The sequence below is a fragment of the Marmota marmota genome, unplaced genomic scaffold (genome assembly GCF_001458135.2).
Source record: "Marmota marmota marmota unplaced genomic scaffold, marMar, whole genome shotgun sequence".
Taxonomy (NCBI): Eukaryota; Metazoa; Chordata; class Mammalia; order Rodentia; family Sciuridae; genus Marmota; species Marmota marmota.
This window is the reverse complement of record NW_025999891.1, coordinates 4,418,538-4,441,193: the sequence shown is the minus strand read 5'-3', so window position 1 is coordinate 4,441,193 and position 22,656 is coordinate 4,418,538. Positions and strand designations below refer to the sequence as shown.

Sequence of the window (22,656 nt, the reverse complement as noted above, 5' to 3'; positions counted from 1 at the left end):
CTCTCCATAAGACTATTTCCCTAAGAATACAGTTTATATTCTGGTATCTCTCAAATGCCCCTCCAACTACCATCCTAATTTTTAAAATTTTCCTTCATGACCAGATTTCTACCTGTGCCAACTCACCTTTTATTCTTTCTTTATTCTTTCTTCAGGCTATACCAATCTATTTTTCTGACCAGCAATTGAAATTGCTCTTGTCAGGTTGCCAATGACTTCTGTGTTGCCAAATCCAGTGGATACTTTGTTCTCATCTTCTTCAATCTCTGGAATATTCAAAACAGTTTCTCCATTTTTAATTTCTCTTCTCTTAGCTTCATTGACATTTTCTCTTGGAATTTCTGCCCCCCACCCCTTTGGCTATTTCTTTTCAGTCTCCTTTGCTAGCCACTTTTTCTCTCTATGTAATGACTAAATGTTGGATTTCTCGTTTCTGGTCTTCTCTCTGTGTTCCAGAATCATAATATCATAATGCCTGCTTAATTATATTAGTTTAGTTATGTTAATATAATATAAATTTTGATCTTCTGATCTTCCCATCATTCCAAATCTGGTATTCCCCATCTTACTAAGTAGTGCTCCAACTATGTGGTTACACCAAAGCCAGAACTCTGAGACTCATCTTTAACTCGTCTTTACTACCCCTTTTTCCCAGCCTTTCAATAATTCCTGCAACTTTTACCTGAAATCTGTTTTCTGTCCTCTGTCTTCACTGCTACTGCCCTATTCCAAGCCATTATCTTTTACCTTGGCTACTGCAATAGTATCCTCAGTTTTCCCTGTTCCCACTTAAATCCCCCTCCAATCCATTTTCCATATAGCAGGATCCTGTCAAGTCAGATCTTGTCATTTTCCTATTTAAAGCTCTAGTGGCTTTCCATGGCCTTTATTCCCTGCTTAAACATTTCCCTCCTCCTTCATATTCTTCTGCCTTTCCCATTCCCTAGTCACATTGGCCTTAGAATATTAGCTGCCAGACATCAAGTTCTTGCTCACTTTTTCTACTGGCTCCCCTTCACTCTGGCTCTGTATGCTTTATATCCTACCCATTCTTCACATCCCAGCATAACTAAACTTTCCTCATAGGTGAGTTGTATATATTTTCTTCTTAGTATTCATAGAATTAGCAAGTAAATTAATTGTTTTAGACACTGAGCTATCTTCCTGTTATCTTAAGGATGGAGTCTAAAATCCTTAGATGGTGAGATCCCAGTGCCTTCATGTCTGACTCATGAACCATTCTCCCTGTTACCAGTCGTATCAGCCCTGTTCTGTTCCTGCCACAGTGCATGGCTTACATTGGAAAGTTCCTTAACCCCACTACTCCCTTGCCAATTCCCCTCTGGAAGAAATAAATTTTTCTAGTTAATTCACTCCTCATTCTTTTTTTTTTAGTGTGATGATAAGGATTGAACCCAGTGCCTCACAATACATTAGGCAAGTGCTCTGCCACTGAGCACTGAGCCCTACCCCCTCATTCCTTACTCTTAAGGTCTTTGCTTGAAGGCACTGCCTCAAAACCAGGTTAGGTTCCACTGTTGGAGGATGCCATGGTACTTTCAACATCAATTCTTTAAAGACCTATACTTCTGGATAATGGTCACCAAAATCGTGTGAGTCAAATGAAGCCAGTCTAGTCATTTACATACTATCTGTATGCTTTTGTGCTACAAGGCAGTTCTGGCTCTAATAGAGAAAAAGATTGCCAGCCCCTACATTAGAACAGGAACAATATGTGTGGCACAAGGCTCAGTAACTGTTCTCCTTCCCTGTGTTGCAAGGGTTCTGAATCTGGTTACACATGTCATTTGTTTCTGCTCCTCTTTTGCACTTTTCATGTTCCCCAAGGAAACATGGAAAGAAAAGTGATAAATACTATTTTTAAATTATCAATATTAGAAACTAATATTGACAATAATGCTTTTTTATTGAAAAGATTATTATTGAAAAGATTCTAAAACATTTTCCTATAAATATGATGTGCATGTTAAAAATAACAAAATTAACTTTTTTATATTTTAACATATTGGTTTAACAGTTCTAAATCCTAGATTTAAAAGAACTTAAGCCAGGCATGGTGGAGCATGCCTGTAATCCTAGTGACTAGGGAGGCTGAGACAAGAACATTTTAAGTTCAAAGCCAGCCTCAGCAACTTAGCGAGACCCTGTCTCGAAATTCTAAAAAAGGCCTAGAATGTGGCTCAATGGTTAAGTACCCCTGGGTTCAATCCCTGGTACAAAAAATTAAAAGAACTTAAGTAGGCTTTGAAACTTTAACTTTTGGGTTTTTACATTCCAAGTTGGTATTCACTCATAAATACCTTTGAAAAAGGCCTTGACTCTTGCTCAGAAAATGCAGAATATGAGGGCTGGGGATGTGGCTCAAGCGGTAGCGCGCTCGCCTGGCATGCGTGCGGCCCGGGTTCGATCCTCAGCTCCACATACAAACAAAGATGTTGTGTCTGCCGAAAACTAAAAAATAAATATTAAAAAAAAAAAAAAGAAAATGCAGAATATGAAGTATCTTGTAGTTTAAACTCTACAACAGATTTTGGGGCTATTGCCTTATCAAGCACAAGTTTTTGCTCATATTTCCTTTTTCCAGACTTAATTCTTCACTCAGGCATCATCTTTCCTGAGGTATTCCCCAATATCTGTCTTCACATTGATCTCATATTCCTACAGCATTAATTTTGGAGTTTTGTTGTTTTACTTTGCTTTTGTGATGCTGGTGATTGAACCCAGGGATGCTTAACCACTGAGCCACATTCTGGGCCTTTTTATATGCTGGTAGGCAAGTGCTGTACCACTGAGCTATATCCCTAAGCCCCAATCATGTTCTGTCATAACTTTATTTATTTATAAGTTTTTGAGATAGATAGTGAACCCCACCAGGACAGGAAGAGCACAATTTTTCATCTCTGGTTGTACATAAAGTAGAGTCACACCACTGGTGTCTTCATACATGTACTTAGGTAATGATGTCTATCTCATTCTACCATCTTTCCTACTCTCATTCCTTCTCCTCTCCCCTCCTTCCCCTTTACCATATCTAGAGTTCATTTAATCCTCCTATGTCCCCACCCCAACCACATTATGAAGCAGCATCCTTAAATCAGAGAAAACATTCGGCATTTTATTTTTGGGGATTGGCTAACTTCACTTAGCATTATATTCTCCCAACTTCATCCATTTACCTTCAAATGCCATGATTTTATACTCTTTTAATGCTGAATAATATTCCATTGTGTATATATACCCCATTTTCTTTATCCATTCATCTACTGAAGGGCATCTAGGTTGGTTCCTCAATTTAAGTTTTTGTAGGTGTCCACAATTAGGATGATGGAACAAAATGGGTTAATCAAAGCTGTAAAGCAGAAGGAATTAACAGACTAGGTCTCTTTTTGCTCTGTTCTCTTAATTTGCCTCCTACAACTTCTTGTTCAAAGGGAGGGACTTCTGGAGGACCTCCCCTATGGCAATCTGATCCCAGCTCTGTTCCTTTTCCAGAAAATGTCATGGTAACTCTTTCTCTCTCTCTCCCTCTCCCCCCACCCCCACCCCTCTCTCTTTCTGTATCTCTCTGCTGCACCCACACTGGACTTCTGCCTGGAGAAATCTTCTCCTCCACCAACCCACTCCCATTCCAATTGCAGATTTAACTTACATTCTGAATATGGGGAAAATTTGAAGAGTGTAAGTACTAAATGCAAAATCCAAACTACATTAGGTTTGTCCCAGATATCATGTATCAGTAGTATCTACAAGCTGGGAGCTATGGCACATGCCTATAATCCCAGCTATTCACAAAGCTAAGGCAGGAGGATTGCAAGTTCAAGACCAGACTGGGCAATATAGCAAGACCCTGGCTCAAATTTTTAAAATATAGTAAAAAGGGATGGGGATGTAGCTCAGTGTTAGAGCACCCCTGGGTTTAATCACCAGTGCTGGGGAGGGAGGCAGGAAGGTCATATACAAACAAAGAATTATTATCTTTGTTCTGGAGCAGTTGCTACTTGGCATCCTTAGCCTGCAGTGCTGCTGCAGCACACTGTATGCACATCTAGATCCTGCAAGTTGTAGCAAGTCAGGATTGCTTCTGGTACACTTTTTTTTAACTGGTAGTCTTGACATTGAGCTAGATTAGAGGCATTCCCCAGCTATAACACAGCATGTGCTTCTTTACTAGCCTAGGCAATAGAAGGGAAGGCAACACAGCTGTCTTCCCAAGCTGTATGCAGCCCAGAGCACCAGCTGCCCTAGGGATAGAAGGCAGACTGTCTGATCAGGTAGACTTTTTTCTGGTAAGCAGGCTGTGGGCATCTGGTCTGCAGGAGCTTGCATTTATTTATTTATTTTTAAAAAATATTTATTTTTTAGTTGTAGTTGGACACAACACCTTTATTTTACATATTTATTTATTTATTTTTTATGTGGTGCTGAGTATCGAATCCAGGGTCTCACATGTGCGAGGCGAGCACTCTACTGCTGAGCCACAACCCCAGCCCCCAGGAGCTTGCATTTATTTTGAAGATATTGAAACCTTAAAGGACTGAATTTGTGGGTCTCAGCCTAATTAAAGCAAATGGGGGTAGGCTGAGCTGTACTACTCAAATTTATTTTTAATGACTCAATTCAGGGCTGAGAGAGCAATGTCAAAATTAAAAATTAGAGCTCCAGATTTCATTGGCAGAAGTTTAAGACATTCGCTTTTGTGGCAATACTTAAGCTAAATGACCTTAAAGTTACAGATCTCAAAAAAGAAAAGAGAGAGGGCATCAATCTAATCCTAAGGTTTCTTTTGTCATAGCCCTTTGGGGACCCTATGATGGCTCTCAAACCTTTTAATCTCAGGATCCCTTTATAGTCTTGAAAATTACAAAGTATTAAAACTCACTACATTTTAACATAAATAATATTCCTTATAAAAAATGACAATAGGGATTGGGGTTGTGGCTCAGTGTCAGAGTGCTTGTCTAGCACATGTGAGGGACTGGGTTCAATCCTCAGCACCACATAAAAATAAATATATAAAATAAAGGTATGGGGTGCATCTACAACTAAAAATATTAAAAAGAAAAGAAAGAAGAGAAAAATAACAATAGTATTTAGAACAAAAAATTGCCAGTTGCACACCTGTAATCCCAGTGGTTTGGGAGGTTGAGGCAAGAGGATTGCAAATTCAAATCCAGTCTCAGCAATTTAGCAACTTAGTGAGACTCTGTCTCAAAAATTAAGAAAGGGCTGGGGATGTGGCTCAGTGATTAAGTGCCCCTGGCTTCACTCCCTAGTACCCCCCCCCAAAAAAAAAAAGAAATAAAGAAATTAGTGATTAGAGTGGTATTGTTTTGATCTGGGCACTGTGGTGCACACCTATAATCCCAACAGCATGGGAGGCTGAGGCAGGAGAATCACAAGTTCAAGATCAACCTCAGAAATTCAGTGAGACCCTGTCTCAAAATAAAAAGGACTGGGCATGTAGTCATTGGTAAAGGATCTCTAAGTTAAATCCCCAAAAAAGTGGTATTTTGGGGCTGGAGATGTGGCTCAATCGGTGGCGCGCTTGCCTGGCATGCGTGCGGCCCAGGTTCGATCCTCAGCACCACATACAAAGATGTTGTGTCCGCCAAGAACTAAAAAATAAATAAATATTAAAAAAAAGAAAAGTTGTCATTTTACCTTTTTTTTTTAAGATTGAATTCTTTTTTAATATCTTTTTTATTTTTTTTTTATTTTTTTATTTTTTTTTTTTTAATATTTATTTTCTAGTTTTCAGCGGACACAACATCTTTGTTTGTATGTGGTGCTGAGGATCGAACCCGGGCCGCACGCATGCCAGTCGAGCGCGCTACCGCTTGAGCCACATCCCCAGCCCCTCTTTTTTATTTTTTAGTTATAGATGGACATAATATTTTTATTTTATTTATTTTTATGTGGTGCTGAGGATCTAACCCAGTGCTTCACATGTGCAAGGCAAGCACTCTGACACTGAGCCACTCCCCCACCCCCCTTTTTTTTTTAAGCAGAATTTTTAAATATCTGCCTTAAGAGAATACAGATAGATTTTCTTATCTGTTTCTATGTTCTGTCTTTTCTAATGCCACGTGTTATATAACCTCTGAAAAACTCCACTGTACTCATGAGAGAAAAGATGTGGTGGTGCTTGGACCACACTTTGAGAACTGACATAGTGTAAACAACTATGGAGTCAGGTAGACCTTAAGTGTTAAGAGTTGTGTCCCCTTGAGGAAAAGACTTCATTTTTCTCGATTTATTTCCTCCCTTTTGGAATGGATACAGAAATGTGTTATAACTCATAAGACAGTGTGGTTATTAAGGATCAGAGTACATTTTAAGTGTCTACTTTGTGCAATAAACTTTTTATTTTTCAGTTCCTAAAGTACCAAGGAGAGACATGTTATTAATTTTAGTTAGATTTGTTTCTTATTTTCTGTTTTGTTTGTGAGCAGTGCTGGAGCTTGACCCAGGGCTGCTCTACCCAGTTTTTCTTGTTGTTATTTTTGTTTTTTGTTTTAGTTGTTGTTATTTTTTATTTTTTTGGAGACATGGTCTCCCTAAGTTGCTCAGGTTTGCAATCCTGCCTTAGCCTCCTAAGTAACTGGGATTACAGATGTGCACCACTGTGTCCAGCTTGGTTAGGTTTTTTGTGACTTGTGTGATGTGTACTGTTTTTTTTTTTTTTTTATTTCCAAGTCCTACTCCAGACCCATCAAAGTTCATGATATAGTTCTTGGAGTTCTTCACTGCACTTCTAGGCATTGAGTAAGTCTGAAAGTAGGGAAATAGAAGATGAAGTTGGGATTGGTTGGTACAAGGACCAGGATTCAAATTCAAATATAGTTAACATTTATTGAAATAGTAGGTTCTTTCCCCTATGTCATATAATATTCTCAGCTACCCTATGATCTAAGTAGTGCTGCTATCATATTCCAGATGAACTGATACCCAGACACATCCAATAATGTAGTTAAAATTATTAACCACATTAATAGGTGTTAGGTGAGGAGATCAGAATATAATCTCTAAAATTAAGCGCAGTACTATCTCTGTCTTTCTTTAGATAATGCCTCTGTTTTGTCAACCCTGGAAGACTGATTTCAGAGTTTTTTTGCAAGGGCAGTAAATGATAGAAATGTAGTCATGGTTCTGATGTTTCTAAAACAATTTTTTCCATCACAGTTTTCCCAACCAGCAATTTTACAAGTGCCTCAAATTCAGGAAGGGGTTTTTGAAAAGGGATTTTTCTTTTGACTGCTAATAACCAGAAATAGTGTATATGAAAGCACCTTTCATAAAGGTGTCACTTACTGTTCTCCCAACCTCTGTAAGCAAGTCACAGTATCTCACTTTACTACCATGTCCCCACCTATATAATTATTCTACATTAGTTTATTTCCTTATCCACCCATTCCTGCCTTTGAATAGTAAGTAAGATAAATAAAAGTCTGGGTAAGAGAGATGTTACATATACAAGTTCAGTAATTGTTTCCCACCCACCCCCCTTAAATATACATGTGAGAAGCAACCCTGGGAGAAATGGGAAGTGAAAGAGATGGAGTCAGTGGGTGGGAGTGGTGGGAGATGCTGGGAATCAAATCCAAGGGCTTGTGCATGCTGGTTAAGTGCTTTACCACTAAACTGTACCCCTAGCTATCTGATTCTTTCTTCTCTTTAAGTAGAAATGATTGAGTGTTCGGAGCTGGGACAGATGGCTAAAAGACTTTTTGTGAAAAGGTTTAAGATTTCTCTGTAAGATCATGTGTCTCATTTTTTTTTTTTTAATCATCTCCTTCCCTTCCTTAGTCTTCTTCAGGCAAGCTGTTAAGAAGCTGCAGCAATGTCTGATTTTGTGGAAAGTGAGGCTGAGGAGTCAGAGGAAGAATACAATGATGAAGGCGAAGTGGTGCCCCGAGTCACCAAGAAATTTGTGGAAGAGGAGGATGATGGTGAGGAGGCCCCAGCCTCAAGCTTCTCCCTACTATTACTAAGCTTTGGATAGTTGGATTCTTGCTGATGAAAGGCTCAGACTGAGCACAGAAGTTCTCACACATGAGGTACCAACTTGAGAACTTTCAGTCATTCTTACAAAATGCTTAGAGCATCTGTCTGCTGTATGCCAGGCATTGTACTTAGAAGTAGGAACACAAAACACCAGCTATTGTAGAATTTTGGGGGGGGACAAACAGTAAATAAATACATATATAATGCTTCCTGCCTTTAGTCCTAGCGGTGCTTATGCACATAGTTTCCTATTACTCTGGCCAAGCCCAACCTTTAGGATCATCAGCAGAAAACTCTAAAGTGACTTTAAAGGGAAATATAAGTTTTATCAGAGATTTATGGCTCAAAGAAGGAATGCAGCCACTGAGTTTATAAACAGAGGAAAATTAGTTATTGGTGTCTATAAAATTGCTAGTAACAATTTTGTAGAGCCAAAGTAATTAAGATGGTGTCCTAAAGACAAATGGTCAATGTAGAAAACAAACTATCCTGGTTGATGGGTATGTTTTGTACCTTTACATGAACAGAAGAGTTATTGTGGCACCTGTACCATCATTAGGTTCAGGGTGAATGAAAAATTATAGTTAAGCAGGTGGCCCTGCACCACCATCCATCCTGTTCCCTGATCTCCATGCCTCAAACATACATGTTTTCCAGATGAGGAGGAGGAGGAGGAGAATCTAGATGATCAAGATGAACAAGGCAATTTAAAAGGCTTTATCAATGATGATGATGATGAAGATGATGGGGAGGAAGATGAAGGCAGTGACTCTGGTGATTCAGAAGATGATGTTGGCCACAAGAAGAGAAAACGCAGTGAGTAGTGTTTCCTCAGGTTAGATGAGGCTTAGGTAGAAGTTGCAGTGGGGAAGGGGCCTTCCCGTTGTTATGGGTAACACTTTGTTTTCTTTAGCATCTTTTGATGACCGCCTGGAGGATGATGATTTTGACCTCATTGAGGAGAATTTGGGTGTCAAAGTGAAACGAGGAGTAAGTGTATTCTTTGTCTTTGTCCTGGGGGGGTGAAGGAAAGCCCTTGAAACTATATCTTTTGGAAAGGAGATAGATCCAGAACAGTTTGGGGAACTTCAGAGAAGAAAAAGATGTGGGTATCATGCTGTGGAGCCCAGATCTGAGGCTTGTCAGTTTCAAGGGTGGGTCATGGAGCCAAAAGAGCATCACGCACATGTTCTTTCTAGTCTCCCTTGGCTAATATAACTAGAGTAGGAAGGTGAGAATGAGACTAAAGAGCAGGCATTCTTACAATAGAACCTTCAGATCCTGATGAGGCAGGTTTTCTCACCACCAGCAAAAGTACCGGCGTGTCAAAAAAATGTCAGATGATGAAGATGATGATGAAGAGGAATATGGCAAGGAGGAACATGAAAAAGAGGCTATTGCAGAAGAAATATTCCAAGATGGGGAAGGGGAAGAAGGACAGGAAGCCGTGGAGGCCCCCATGGCTCCTCCAGAGGAGGAAGAGGAAGATGATGAAGAGTCAGGTATGTGGCATTGGGCAGGGAAAACAATGTTTAGATAGTCATTGAGATGTCCTGGCCTCTAGGAGCAGAATAGGAGGCCATTCTTCAGCTACAGGGCCTTGCATTTGACACAAAAGTTGTTTTTTTCAATCTTCGTACTTTTCTTACTGGCAGGAACTAAAACCATTTAGTCCTGCATCAGCCTTTGACCCTGAGTACTAAACTGTTACTTCTCTACCCAGATATTGATGATTTCATCGTGGATGACGATGGACAGCCTCTGAAAAAACCCAAGTGGCGGAAAAAGCTTCCCGGATACACAGATGCGTGAGTGGGGGTCTGATACAAAGTGGTGATAAAGGCATTGAGTATGCCCACCCGGCAAGGCACATCCTCAGCTCTCAACTATTTTTGCCTCCCCCAAAATGGCACATCCCCAGCTCTCAACTATTTTGCTTCGGTGTCTTAGATACCCTCTGTTTGGCAGTGATTTCAGACTGTTCCTTTAAGCCCTGAGAGCTCACTTTGCATTTTAGGGCTTCTTAAAGAATTAAGATATGGGCAAGGCTCCAGCATCCCTCTTCTTCCTGCAGCTCCATGTTTATTCATTTATATTTATGCCTTCTAAATGTGATTTTTGTGGGAAAAGGGTACCTGCATCAAAGTTTACAAGTTAGAAAGCTTGCCAGGTATGGTAGTGTATACCTGTAACCCTGGTCGCTTGGGAGGCTGAGGCAGGAGGATCATGAGCTCAAAGCCAGCCTAAGGAACTCAGCGAGACCCTATCTCTAAACAAAATATAAAAAAAAGTTAAGGATGTGACTCAGGAGTTAAACAACCCTGTGTTTAATCCCCAGTATCAAAAAAATAATAATAAAAAGTAACTTTGAATGCTTTTTGCTCTGAGGAAATACAGTAATACCTTAGTGGAATATAGATCTGCCAAGTAGAGTGTTAGACCCATCTGCCCTATTGCTATTTGATTTCTGAAACTGACAGGTGCCAAAAGTGGGCTTTTTATTCTCTGATAAACAATAGTTTGCCCAGAAATATCCCCTAGCTAAGCCTTTATTCCATAGTGAATATGGTTCTTTTATTTTTATTCTTCTTCTGATTTTCTTAGTTACCTGGAGCAAGTCAAAGATCTGTACAGAGTCTACATTTCTCTCCTCTCACCCACAGAGCACTGCAAGAAGCCCAGGAGATTTTTGGCGTGGATTTTGATTATGACGAGTTTGAGAAATACAATGAGTATGATGAAGAACTGGAGGAAGAGTATGAGTATGAGGATGATGAGGCCGAAGGTGAAATCAGAGTGCGCCCCAAGAAGACCACCAAGAAGCGTGTGAGCCGCAGGAGCATCTTTGAGATGTACGAGCCCAGTGAGCTGGAAAGCAGCCACCTCACAGATCAAGACAATGAAATCCGAGCCACTGACTTGCCTGAGAGGTTCCAGGTAAGAAACCACCAGCCTCTGCCTTCTGCTGATTCACCATCATTTTGAGGCCGTGAAACAATCTCATAGCAATCTGAAATTCCGTAACCTGTTAACCCCATCTGACCAAGGTCCAGGGAGTCTAGCTCTTATAGAAAATAGACTATATCACCCTGCTCATGGATCTTGAAATGGGGCTTTTTAGCAAATTTATGAAGTGTTTATTTCGTGACAGACAATACTGCTGGGTACTGGAAATGTGTGCCAAAGTATCACAGTTTCTCTCCAGAAGAAGTGTATGTTTTCATAAACAGGATACAAGTTAAAGTCAATCTCACCCTCTTATTTGCTACAGCTCCGCTCCATCCCAGTCAAGGGGGCCGAAGATGATGAATTAGAAGAAGAAGCTGACTGGATCTACAGGAATGCCTTTGCCACGCCAACCATTTCTCTACAGGTAGCTAAAAAAAGATAACTTGACATGAAATAGAAGTCACTTGATTAAGATGGGGGGTGTGCTCCTTCCCTGACCTATGCTTCTGTGTGCCTCATACTGAAAATGTGTGTGTGTGTGTGTGTGTGTGTGTGTGAGAGAGAGAGAGAGAGATTTTTTCCTAGATTTCATCTCAAATAAGGCAATCTTGTGCTATGAAACAGTTCTGTATGATAAGGCAAAGCGAGTAATGGTATCTTGCTGTTTTTTCTTTTCCTACTATAGGAAAGCTGTGATTACCTGGACCGAGGGCAGCCAACAAGCAGCTTCAGTCGAAAAGGACCCAGTACAATTCAGAAAATTAAAGAAGCCCTGGGCTTCATGCGAAATCAGCATTTTGAGGTAGCTGACTCAAGCTTTAGTAGTCTATTGGTTAGAAATTCAGTTAGAGGATGAGAGAAAAGTAGCTACCTAAGTCAAAAGGGACCCCCCTCTTCTCCTTCCCCAGATGTAGTCCCTTACTCAAGTGTTAGAACTAGCAGACTCATGAACAGAGGACAGTCTACCCTGTCTGCAATATTATCCTCCCCTGTTGGGAAGGTCATGCTTCTGACTTCAAATTCCTGGAGCTGTTAGTGGAAAAAAAAAAAAAAAAGATTATCCTCTGGGAGAGGAGATCCTTGCAGGTCTTCTAGGTGACTGCAGTCTTTTTGCTACCCTAGGTACCTTTTATTGCCTTCTACCGAAAAGAGTATGTGGAACCTGAGTTGCATATCAATGACCTATGGAGAGTATGGCAGTGGGATGAAAAGGTAACATGGATACATGGCCCCGAAGGCACTATGGGCAGGGTTGGTCACCATTATTACCAGGGTACTATAAATCCAGTGCCCCACTCCCTGGTCTGCCTCCCTGATCTGCCGGTCTCCCCCCCACTGGATCTCTTGATGAAGGAATAGCAGCCTTGGGTCTTCAGGGCTGAGTAACAGTCCTTACTCCTGCCCTGCCCGCCCTAGTGGACCCAGTTGAGGATCCGCAAAGAAAACTTAACAAGACTGTTTGAGAAGATGCAAGCTTATCAATATGAGCAAATCTCTGCTGATCCTGACAAACCTCTTGCTGATGGCATCCGGGCTCTGGACACCACTGACATGGAGAGGTAGCACACACGGTTTGTTTCATTACAGGGAGCCCTCAGACCAAAGGCACCCCTGACCCCCAGCAATGTCACTTTGCAAAATTCATGGGTCAGGGCCTTACCCCTTAGAAATCCAACTTGTCAACACATTAAAAGTGATCTTCCTCCAAATTAACCTTAGTTATCCATGTTGATATAGAAAAAGATAAACTCTTGATTTATTTACCAAAAATTTACCTATTAGAATTATCAGGTACTTACATTTGGTGATCTGTACATTTATTCCATGTAGATAAAACTATATGGAATGCAAATTATAATAAGCAAGCTTGTAGTCAGGGTAGGGATAGTGGGGGAATATATGGGATCAGTATCCAAATTATGAAGTCGAGGAGAAGACCCAAGAACTTTTTGAACTTTGCGAGATATCTGCCTCATCTGCCTCTCCTTTAATGATTTCATTTCTAACCACCACCAGTCATCTTCAGTTTGATATACTCCTTTAAGATACCTTGGTTGCACTTAAGTTATGGTCTGGAGCTTGTATATGTGTGTGTGTGTCTCCAGGTATTAGGAATTAAGGGGCACTCTAATACTGAACTATATCCCTAGCCCTTCATATTTTTTTATCTTGAGGTAGGGCCTCCCTGAGTTGCTGAGGGTCTGGTTAAGTGGCTGAGACTGGCCTAGAACTTGCTGTCCTTCTTAATAATTGGAATTACAGGCATGCACCACTAATGCAGGTACCCATCCTACTTGGGATATTCCCTCCTGAGAATTGGATGTCTTATAGAAAAACTGAGTTGAGCAATAACTGAGTAACTTCCTCGGTGATAACTGAGATCTTATGTCCTTTCCCTTCAGACTCAAGGACGTACAATCAATGGATGAGTTAAAAGATGTCTATAACCATTTCCTGCTTTACTATGGCCGTGATATCCCCAGGATGCAGAATGCTGCCAAAGCTAGCCGCAAGAAGCTAAAGCGTGTAAGGGAGGAGGGAGATGAAGAAGGTGAGTACTAGAAAAAAATATGCAGGATACTTGATGGCTGTAGCATTTCCAAGGGTGCCCTTGGCTGGGTGCCCTTCTGGGCTTCTCAACATATGTCAGATTTTTGGGAGTGATTGAAAGCTAAAGCCTAACGACCTATGCATTTTCTTTCCAGGTGAAGGTGAAGAAGCAGAAGATGAGGAGCAGAGGGGCCCAGAGCTCAAGCAGGCCTCCCGCCGAGACATGTATACCATTTGCCAGAGCGCAGGGCTAGGTAACAACGAGCCTGGGCATTCTACCCTTGAGCAAGGGAGTTACCCAAGAGGAGGGCTAGTGGGTAGGAAGAGGAAAGGATATCTAAAGTCAATCACCAATCCATTGCCAAACCAACCTACTACAGGGTCCCCATAAGCACTTTCCCTCCCACCTACCTCTACTCTATGCTAATGGTCCATCCTCTCCCTGAATTCCTGAAGTCATGAGAAATTCACACTCAGAGGAAGAATCTGTCCTATTTCAGATGTCTAATAAAACCTTTTCTTGTGCTTAAAGTCAGTTTTTTTTTAATATTTTTTAGTTATAGTTGGACACAATACCTTTGTTCCATTCATTTATTTTTATGTGGTGCTGAGGTTTGAACCCAGGGCCTCACATGTACTAGGTGAGCGTTCTACCACTGAACCACAATCCCAGCCCCTAAAGTCAGTTTTTTCATTGTTCTTTTACAAGTCCAATTCTGCTCATTCGTGGCCCTTTTAAAGTCTGGTTCCCACAGCAGCTATTCTGGACTTTGAAAGCCAAAAGGCTTATCAGTCCAGGTGCTTCCTTACATTTTATTCTCTTGTTTGTTTTGTTAGATGGCCTGGCCAAAAAGTTTGGGCTTACTCCTGAGCAATTTGGGGAGAACCTCCGGGATAGCTACCAGCGGCATGAGACAGAACAATTCCCGGCAGAGCCTTTGGAGCTGGCCAAGGATTATGTTTGCAGGTAGGCATGTAACAGGTGACTGGTAGGACAAGAGCCTGAGGGCCAAGACACCGTTATCCTTCAGCTCCACTATTTTCCCCACAGCCAGTTTCCTACTCCAGAAGCTGTGCTGGAAGGTGCCCGCTACATGGTAGCACTACAGATTGCACGTGAGCCCCTTGTCCGCCAGGTGCTGAGGCAAACTTTCCAGGAGAGAGCCAAGTTAAATATAACCCCTACCAAGAAAGGTAGAAAGGTGAGCTGGGCAAGGGGCTTTGATCCAAGATTTGGCTCTGCTCTCTGTTTGATCAAATTGAATCTTATGCCTTCTGTTTAGCTGAGCTGTCTGCCTACAAAAAGTGGCAGTCTTTTTTCTAAGGGTTAGGACCTGCCTATCCATAGACTAATGATTCCCTCTCAATGTATACAGGATGTGGATGAGGCCCACTACGCTTATTCCTTTAAGTACTTAAAGAACAAGCCTGTTAAAGAACTGAGAGATGACCAGTTCCTCAAGATAGGCCTGGCAGAAGAAGATGGACTACTCACCATTGACATCAGCATAGATATGAAGGGAGTTGAAGGGTAAGCAGAGCCCTGGTCTGGCATCTTTCAGGAAGACTGATGGAAGCAGGGGTGCCTCATGAACCACCATTTCAGAATTGAGCAAGCCATTGTCCCTGGCTCGCTCAGTGTTCATGGACATCTGGGTGTCACCTTTATCCATCCCTTACATAGTTTGTATCTCTCCCCAGCTATGGCAATGACCAGACATACTTTGAAGAGATCAAACAATTTTACTACCGAGATGAGTTCAGCCACCAGGTGCAGGAGTGGAACCGGCAACGCACCATGGCCATTGAACGAGCATTACAGCAGTTCCTCTATGTGCAGATGGCCAAAGAGCTCAAGAATAAGTTGTTGTCTGAGGCCAAGGAATATGTCATAAAGGTGAGGATATAAGCCTGGTGTGGTGGCATACTCCAACAATCCCCACTACTTGGGGCTGAGGCAGGAGAAGCCAACTTAGACGACTTGGCAGGACCTTGTCTAAAAATAAAAAATTTAAAAAGCCTAGGGATGTGGCACAGTGGTAGAATAATTGCCTAGCATGTACTTGGCACTAGGAAAAATCCCTAGTACCATATACACAAAAATAAATAAATAAAGACTTGTCCATTCTCTGTAGTTATATGATTTATCTAATAGAACTAAGAATGAAGGAATCCCTTAGTCATCCTGTGGCCAATGTAGAAATACTGTGGCAATGTACCACATAATCTCAGAGGCAGTGGAAGCAGGGCGTGTGAGCTCTCCAACTAAGGACCCTCTTCCTCCCTTTGCCCACATCAAAACATTCTTGTTTGTGTCACTGTCTCTGTGCACTGCCTTGTCTCCAAAAGCAAAATATGCTTTTGGGTTGTAAGTCTGCATAAAAAAGTAGGAGCATGTGCACATAATGAATGCACTTCTTTGCATATGTGTGCTCTTCCTTGGCACACTTGGTGACCCTGATGACTAATGTGTGTCTCCTCCCAGGCCTGTAGCCGGAAGCTCTATAACTGGTTGAGGGTGGCGCCCTACCGACCAGATCAGCAGGTAGAGGAAGATGATGACTTCATGGATGAGAATCAAGGGAAAGGCATTAGAGTCCTAGGCATTGCTTTCTCCTCTGCCAGGTACCTAACTCTTCCTTCTTGCCTGCTCTGCACAGTCTCTTATCTGGCTTTTCATTTTATTCTCTTTTTCATAGCTTTACATGACTGAATATTGCTCTGTTCTTTTTCTGGGGGCTGCAGAGATCATCCTGTGTTCTGTGCTCTGGTCAATGGTGAAGGAGAAGTGACAGACTTCCTCCGGCTGCCCCATTTTACCAAACGGCGAACTGCCTGGAGAGAAGAAGAGCGGGAAAAGAAGGCAAGTCTCCAGGATGGGGGTTTGTTAGCAAGTATACATCCTATAATTCAGTGGGATAAGTGTTAAGCAGCATTCCCTGCAAGACCCTGATTATCTCTGATCTGGTCACTGACTTTACATCCTGAGATCATTCTCATTCCATGGGCAGTAGATGGCACTCATGTTATCTGATTCAGAATTTTCAGAGACCTTGTGTGCTTCTGGGCTGCCTTTGTTACCTCTTTTCTCATTAGCATCTAGGTCAGATTGTTCCAGGAGCTGAAAGCCACTGGGACATGCAGCCAAACTTTTCCCACTTTATCCTTTCAACCCTTCTTTTGCTAGGGAAAGAGGATTTAAATTCATCTAGTTGGTATATTTCTGAATTATTTTTTCTCCCATAACAGTATCTTACAATTTAATTGTCAGAGCCTCATTCAAAAAAAAAAAAAAAGAATAACAAAAGCTTATTTAAAATTTTTTTTTTTAAATCTTAAAATGGAAATCAGAACATCAGCATAGTCCTAATAGGCCATGATTTATATAAATAAGGCCCAAGTGTATTTATACCACACCCCAAGTTTAAGTCAGAAGTATAATAATCTTAAGAAATATTAAGGGCTGGGGATGTGGCTCAAGCGGTAGCGCGCTCGCCTGGCATGCGTGCGGCCCGGGTTCGATCCTCAGCACCACATACAAACAAAGATGTTGTGTCTGCCGAGAACTAAAAAATAAATATTAAAAAATTCTCTCTCTCTCTCTCTCTCTCTCTCTCTCTCTCTCTTAAAAAAAAAAAAAAATATTAACACATGCTTAGTATTCAAACAAAAGGCCCCAAACTCCTTGTTTTGTGTTCTGCTTATATGGCATGTGACACCATGTCTAACATTGAACATCTATTTTAAGAAGGACAAAGACTATTTAGACACTTACCCCACTGGGCATGTAGTTACACTGGAGACCATCTGAACCTTGCCCAGCTATATTTGGGGGATGACAGAGGTATTGAATTATTCTACCTAGGAAATTAAGAGGTATTAGAAAGTTGGGAGCAGCCCAAGAAAATGAGGGCCAATGGCTAAGTATTAGTGGGATATGGGTTTTGGTTCATAAAAAAAGAGAACAGTTTTCTACCTCTCCATTCTTCAGATCTGGCCAAGAAAAGGAGAGATGTACAACATTTCTAGAAAGGAGGAACAAAATGACACTAGAGTTAGAAATCCAGGGACTTATGGAATGTCACCAATGAGAAGTTCCCTGGGGCTCAGATAAGCCTGCTTATCAATCTCATTATCATGTGCCAGATTTTGCTTTTTGTTAACACTGCTGCCCCCCTTCACTGTGTTATACTCAGATTTTCAGCAGAAGTCGCACCAGAGTGGGGCACGGTGATACCTACCTATATAATCTCAGTGGCTTGGGAAGCTGAGGCGGGAGGATTGAGAGCTCAAAGCCAGTCTCAGCAAAAGTGAGGCACTAAGCAATTCAGTGAGATCCTGTCTCTAAATAAAATACAAAATAGGTCTGGGCATGTGACTCAGTGGTCAAGTGCCCCTGAGTTCAATCCCCGGAACCCGAAATAAGAAAGAAAAAGTTATACCAGAAATGAAATAGGAAGGCTGGGGTTGTTGCTCAGCGGTAGAATGCTTGCCTAGCATGTGTAATGCACTGGGTTCAATCCTCAGCACCACATAAAAAGTAAATAAACAAAATAAAGACGTTGTGTCCATTTACAACTAAAAAAAAATTTTTAAAGATAAATAAATAAAAGAAACAAAATAGGAATCCACAAAAAACTATAGGATATCAAGGTGTCAGGAAGTTAAGACATAAGAACTGTAATAGGGATTCCACATCTTTGTACTGAAGAAGAGGAGACATATTTCCCATGTTGACCTTTTCAAGGGGTCCTCACCCAAAAGAGGGCAAACTCCAGTTCTTTGTTTTCCTTGATAAAAACTAGGACCTGAGTGGGTGGTGGGGAAGAACTAGGGCCAATGGCTAAATGTTGGGGGGAGATGGGTTTTGGTTCACAATAAAAGAGAACAGTTTTCTACCTCTCTATTCTTCATATCTGGCCAGTGGTTACTAATGTCATCAGAGTGAGTTCTAGTCAGTAGAAGGGTTAAGCAGACGCAGGCTGGCCAGGTGTGTGGGAATGGATCCTTGATAGCAACTTGGACCAGATGTTCTCTGAGACTCTTCTAGCTTTTGCTGTTCTCCAGTCTTATAAGATCTCAAGCTACATAGGGAGAAAGAACTACCTGAAATCTCCATGCTCAGAGCCAATTAGCTCTGATTTTCTTTCAATCCAGGCTCAAGACATTGAAACCCTAAAGAAATTTCTTCTGAACAAGAAGCCTCATGTGGTGACAGTTGCAGGAGAGAACAGGTAGAGGCACTGGGCTAGGCCTGGTTGAAGGCCATGACCAAAAGTAACTCATCTCTTATGGTTGAATTTGGCATTTGCCTATAATGATTAGAGTTTTTTGATATCCCCAGGGGATATTGTTCCTTTTTGTTTTTAAAGCTCTTTCCTCCTCACCCCATCCCAGATGAGAGACCACCCATTCCTGAGAAAATATATCCATTGACCAATATTCCTCATCCCTTCAGGGATGCCCAAATGTTGATTGAGGATGTGAAGCGCATCGTGCATGAGCTGGACCAGGGCCAACAGCTGTCTTCCATTGGGGTGGAGCTGCTTGACAACGAATTGGCTATTCTCTATATGAACAGCAAGAAGTCAGAGGTAATGCTGCAGCCCCACCCTTAGGGCATACCCAGATAAGTGCTATTAATCTCAGAGATATTTAATAGGAAAAGAAAGCCCAGCTCTGATAAATACTTTTAAAATAAGATTAGTACTTTTCTTTTTAAAACACGAAGTCTATATTTATTGCCAGGTACAGTAATGCATGCCTGTAATCCCAGCAGCTTGGGAGGCTGAGGCAGGAGGATCATGAGTTCAAAGCCAGCCTCAGCAACTTAGTGAGGCCCTAAGCAACTCATTCTTTATTTTAAGACTCTGTCTCTAAATAAAATACAAAAATGGGGTGGGAATGTGAGTTAGTGGTTAAGTCTCCTGGGTTCAATCCCCGGTACACACACAAAAAAAAGAAAGATTATCGCACTCTACCTGTTCACTTAACATTTGCAGAAGTTTTTCATGTTGCCAGTTATAGTTCATTTGGGGAGCCCCTGAGGTTAAATTGGTTCTAGGAAAAAGGGTCCTAGAAGAGAAAAGAAAGTGGCTTCAAGCCAGAATGGTTTGGATTTCCTCTTGGTGGTGGTATGAGGGGACTTTAAGGCCCTGCTAACCCTCATTTGACTCTAGGCAGAGTTCCGGGATTATCCTCCTGTACTGAGACAGGCAGTCTCTCTGGCTCGGCGCATCCAAGACCCTCTGATAGAATTTGCTCAAGTGTGCAGCTCTGATGAAGACATCCTATGTCTCAAATTTCACCCCTTGCAGGTGAGTAGATTTGACAGGCCGGCTAGTTGAGTAAAAAAGCACAGTAACCTTATCCCTGCCTGCTGTATGTCAATAGGAACATGTTGTGAAAGAGGAGCTGCTGAATGCCTTGTACTGTGAATTTATCAACCGGGTCAATGAAGTTGGGGTTGATGTCAACCGTGCCATTGCTCATCCTTACAGCCAGGCCTTGATCCAGTATGTCTGTGGCCTGGGACCTCGAAAAGGGACCCACCTCCTGAAGGTAGGATTGGGTTAAATTAGAAAATTCAGAAATTACCATTTCATTACACATGAAGACATATTTATCAGTATGATTTGACAGATCAGGAAGACCATGGTCAGAAAGATAAAGCATCTTGTTCAGAATCACTCAACTAGTGAGAGTTACCACTTCAGACCCAGGTGGCCAAAGCTATCTTCTTCACTACTGTACTCTAGTGGCTCATAGAATAGATGGCCATAAGCCATGATTTGAAAGAGGAGAAAGCAAAGGAATGCTAGACGTGAATCTCAGGATAGTGGAATAATTTTTCCAGTGGGAAGAAAAAGCATTTAGCATTTTTTGATCTTCAAAAGTATTGGTAATATTCTTTTCCTTAAGACAGTACATATTGTGTCAAACTTTCAAGTTTGCTAATTATAGATAGTCTGATGGGTATAATCTAGTTCATTGAAGAAATGATTTTAGTGGTAGATAATGTGGTTTTATGTTTAGATAGATATTGAGTGGGGACAGAGTTCCTTTGTGGAGTCATGGAGGGCTAATAGAGAGACCTGAAAGTAAACTAAGGAGGTGGGGCATGCTTACTGTCCTGGCTTACCTGAGTTCTCTCCCCTAGATTCTGAAGCAGAACAACACACGCCTTGAAAGCCGCACCCAGTTGGTCACCATGTGCCACATGGGTCCCAAAGTCTTCATGAATTGTGCTGGCTTCCTCAAGATTGACACAGCCTCCCTGGGGGACAGGTGATGCCCTCTGCCTAGATGGGCCAAGAGGAATTCCCTTTGGACTTTGATTTGGGGTTTCAGGGAATTAGGGCTGCCAAAGGGCCCCAAGACATTTAAATTAGGAAATGTTTTAAAGATAAAGAGTCTTTATTTGGTCAAGAGCCCCTGACCTATGGAAAAGATCAGCTCAATTATGTGAGGCTTTTTTCATGTGACAAAAACATAAAAGGTCCAATTTAGTTTATAAATTAAGGATAGAAAACACAGATTCTGTTCAGTGAACACAAACTTATTTTGTTATTATGGTTTGATGCAGCCATATAAGGGTGGGAATAGCAGGGGCAATGGAAAAAGTGTGGGTATGAACAGATATGGAAGGGGGAGAGAGATTTGTTATGTTTTAAGATGATGTTATTGAGAGAAAGTTCTATTCACTTGGACTTTGGACTTCACTATTGACCTCTTCCTCTCCAGAAGTTATCAACTCAGTCTTTGGAGGATCTTTTCCACGGGCACATAGCTCCTCATTCAGTAATGGAAGTCAGTGGGGAAATAGGCTTCAAGTTCTAAAACTTCATTTTCCACTCAGCTTTGCTGTAACACTCCACGAATAACATAGGTCCATGTGAGTGCACGGGCAAGACCAGCCTGGGAAGGCTTTATGGGGGAAAATAGCTGTCAGCAAATTCTCAGAGGTCTTTTTTTCCCCCTTCTTGTTTTATCTTAAGACTCATATAAGTTCATTATATAAAATTCAACATATATAAATATTGTGCAGAAAGTGGAAGTCCCCCATAATCCCACCCCCCAGAGATAACTACCATAACAATTTTTATGTATATTATAGTTTTTCTAAATTTTATTTTTGCTATGCATTTACTAACTACCCATTTACTACAAAAATGGGATCATATGGTTCATAGTGTTTTGCAGTGCATTTTCACTTATCAGTATATCGTGGCCATCTTCCCATATCAGCACACATAGATCTACCTCATTCTTTTTAATGGCTGTATGGTGTTCCATCGTATGGAGGTGCCCTGATTTATTTAACTAGTTCCCCATTGGTGGACATTGGGTTGCTACTAGAAGCTTCTCCTTCTATATCCTGCTCCTTTTCTGCCTTTCCTTTAGCACTGACTCATACATTGAAGTCCTTGATGGTTCTCGTGTCCACCCTGAGACCTATGAGTGGGCTAGGAAGATGGCCGTGGATGCCCTGGAATATGATGAATCAGCTGAGGATGCCAATCCTGCAGGAGCCCTTGAAGAAATCTTGGAAAACCCAGAGCGACTCAAGGACTTGGACCTTGATGCCTTTGCAGAAGAACTGGAGAGGCAGGTAGGTGAAAGTATGGAATACCTGGCAGAAAAACCCATCACAAGTGGCCAGAGAAACCTTACGTTAGTAGAAGGCAGCCTTGATCCTCTATTATCCCTGAGTATGTGCTATCAGGTCTCTCAAGGAAAGTTTTAGCCTGCTTCTTAAGGAGCCACAGAAGTCTTTGATGTTGGTAACTATAATTATGAAGAGCAGGTAGGAATTATCAGGGTATCATAACTACAGTTTCCTTCTAGGCCTCTTTCCTCCTTTCTGACTGCAACTTTGCATTTATCTGTTTTACACACAGGATTTCATGAAGCATTTTCAGTACACAACAGTGCCCCTTGCCTAATTTTGAAAACTTCCTTTAGCCAGGCATGGTGGCACATGCCTATAATCCCAGCTACTCGGAAGTCGGAGGCCAGAGGATTGAAAGTTCAAGATCACCCTAGAAATCTTAGCAAGACCCTTTCTCAAAATAAAAAATAGAGCTAAGCATATGGTACACACTTATAATTCTACCTACTACTGGGTTCTAG

At 41.5% G+C, this 22,656-nt stretch overlaps 1 protein-coding gene across 3 annotated transcripts in view; it reads left to right on the top strand.

Moving 5' to 3' along the window:
• Positions 1–22,656, top strand: part of Supt6h (SPT6 homolog, histone chaperone and transcription elongation factor) — a 33,844-nt gene that overhangs the window by 1,591 nt on the left and 9,597 nt on the right. For 2 of the 3 annotated variants that reach the window (XM_048794055.1, XM_048794052.1), the window contains exons 2-25: positions 7,828–7,970; positions 8,683–8,841; positions 8,939–9,015; positions 9,335–9,527; positions 9,749–9,833; positions 10,689–10,962; positions 11,297–11,398; positions 11,660–11,776; positions 12,097–12,186; positions 12,391–12,533; positions 13,377–13,525; positions 13,680–13,778; positions 14,362–14,491; positions 14,576–14,726; positions 14,901–15,055; positions 15,226–15,421; positions 16,010–16,149; positions 16,270–16,387; positions 18,682–18,758; positions 18,983–19,118; positions 19,704–19,841; positions 19,918–20,085; positions 20,684–20,811; positions 21,928–22,135. In XM_048794055.1, coding sequence (XP_048650012.1) covers positions 7,862–7,970; positions 8,683–8,841; positions 8,939–9,015; positions 9,335–9,527; positions 9,749–9,833; positions 10,689–10,962; positions 11,297–11,398; positions 11,660–11,776; positions 12,097–12,186; positions 12,391–12,533; positions 13,377–13,525; positions 13,680–13,778; positions 14,362–14,491; positions 14,576–14,726; positions 14,901–15,055; positions 15,226–15,421; positions 16,010–16,149; positions 16,270–16,387; positions 18,682–18,758; positions 18,983–19,118; positions 19,704–19,841; positions 19,918–20,085; positions 20,684–20,811; positions 21,928–22,135 — 3,342 coding nt within the window. In that variant the 5' untranslated portion in view covers positions 7,828–7,861. Of the gene's footprint in view, positions 1–7,827; positions 7,979–8,682; positions 8,842–8,938; positions 9,016–9,334; positions 9,528–9,748; positions 9,834–10,688; positions 10,963–11,296; positions 11,399–11,659; positions 11,777–12,096; positions 12,187–12,390; positions 12,534–13,376; positions 13,526–13,679; positions 13,779–14,361; positions 14,492–14,575; positions 14,727–14,900; positions 15,056–15,225; positions 15,422–16,009; positions 16,150–16,269; positions 16,388–18,681; positions 18,759–18,982; positions 19,119–19,703; positions 19,842–19,917; positions 20,086–20,683; positions 20,812–21,927; positions 22,136–22,656 lie in introns of all 3 variants that reach the window. The other variant, XM_048794060.1, reaches the window with a different exon arrangement.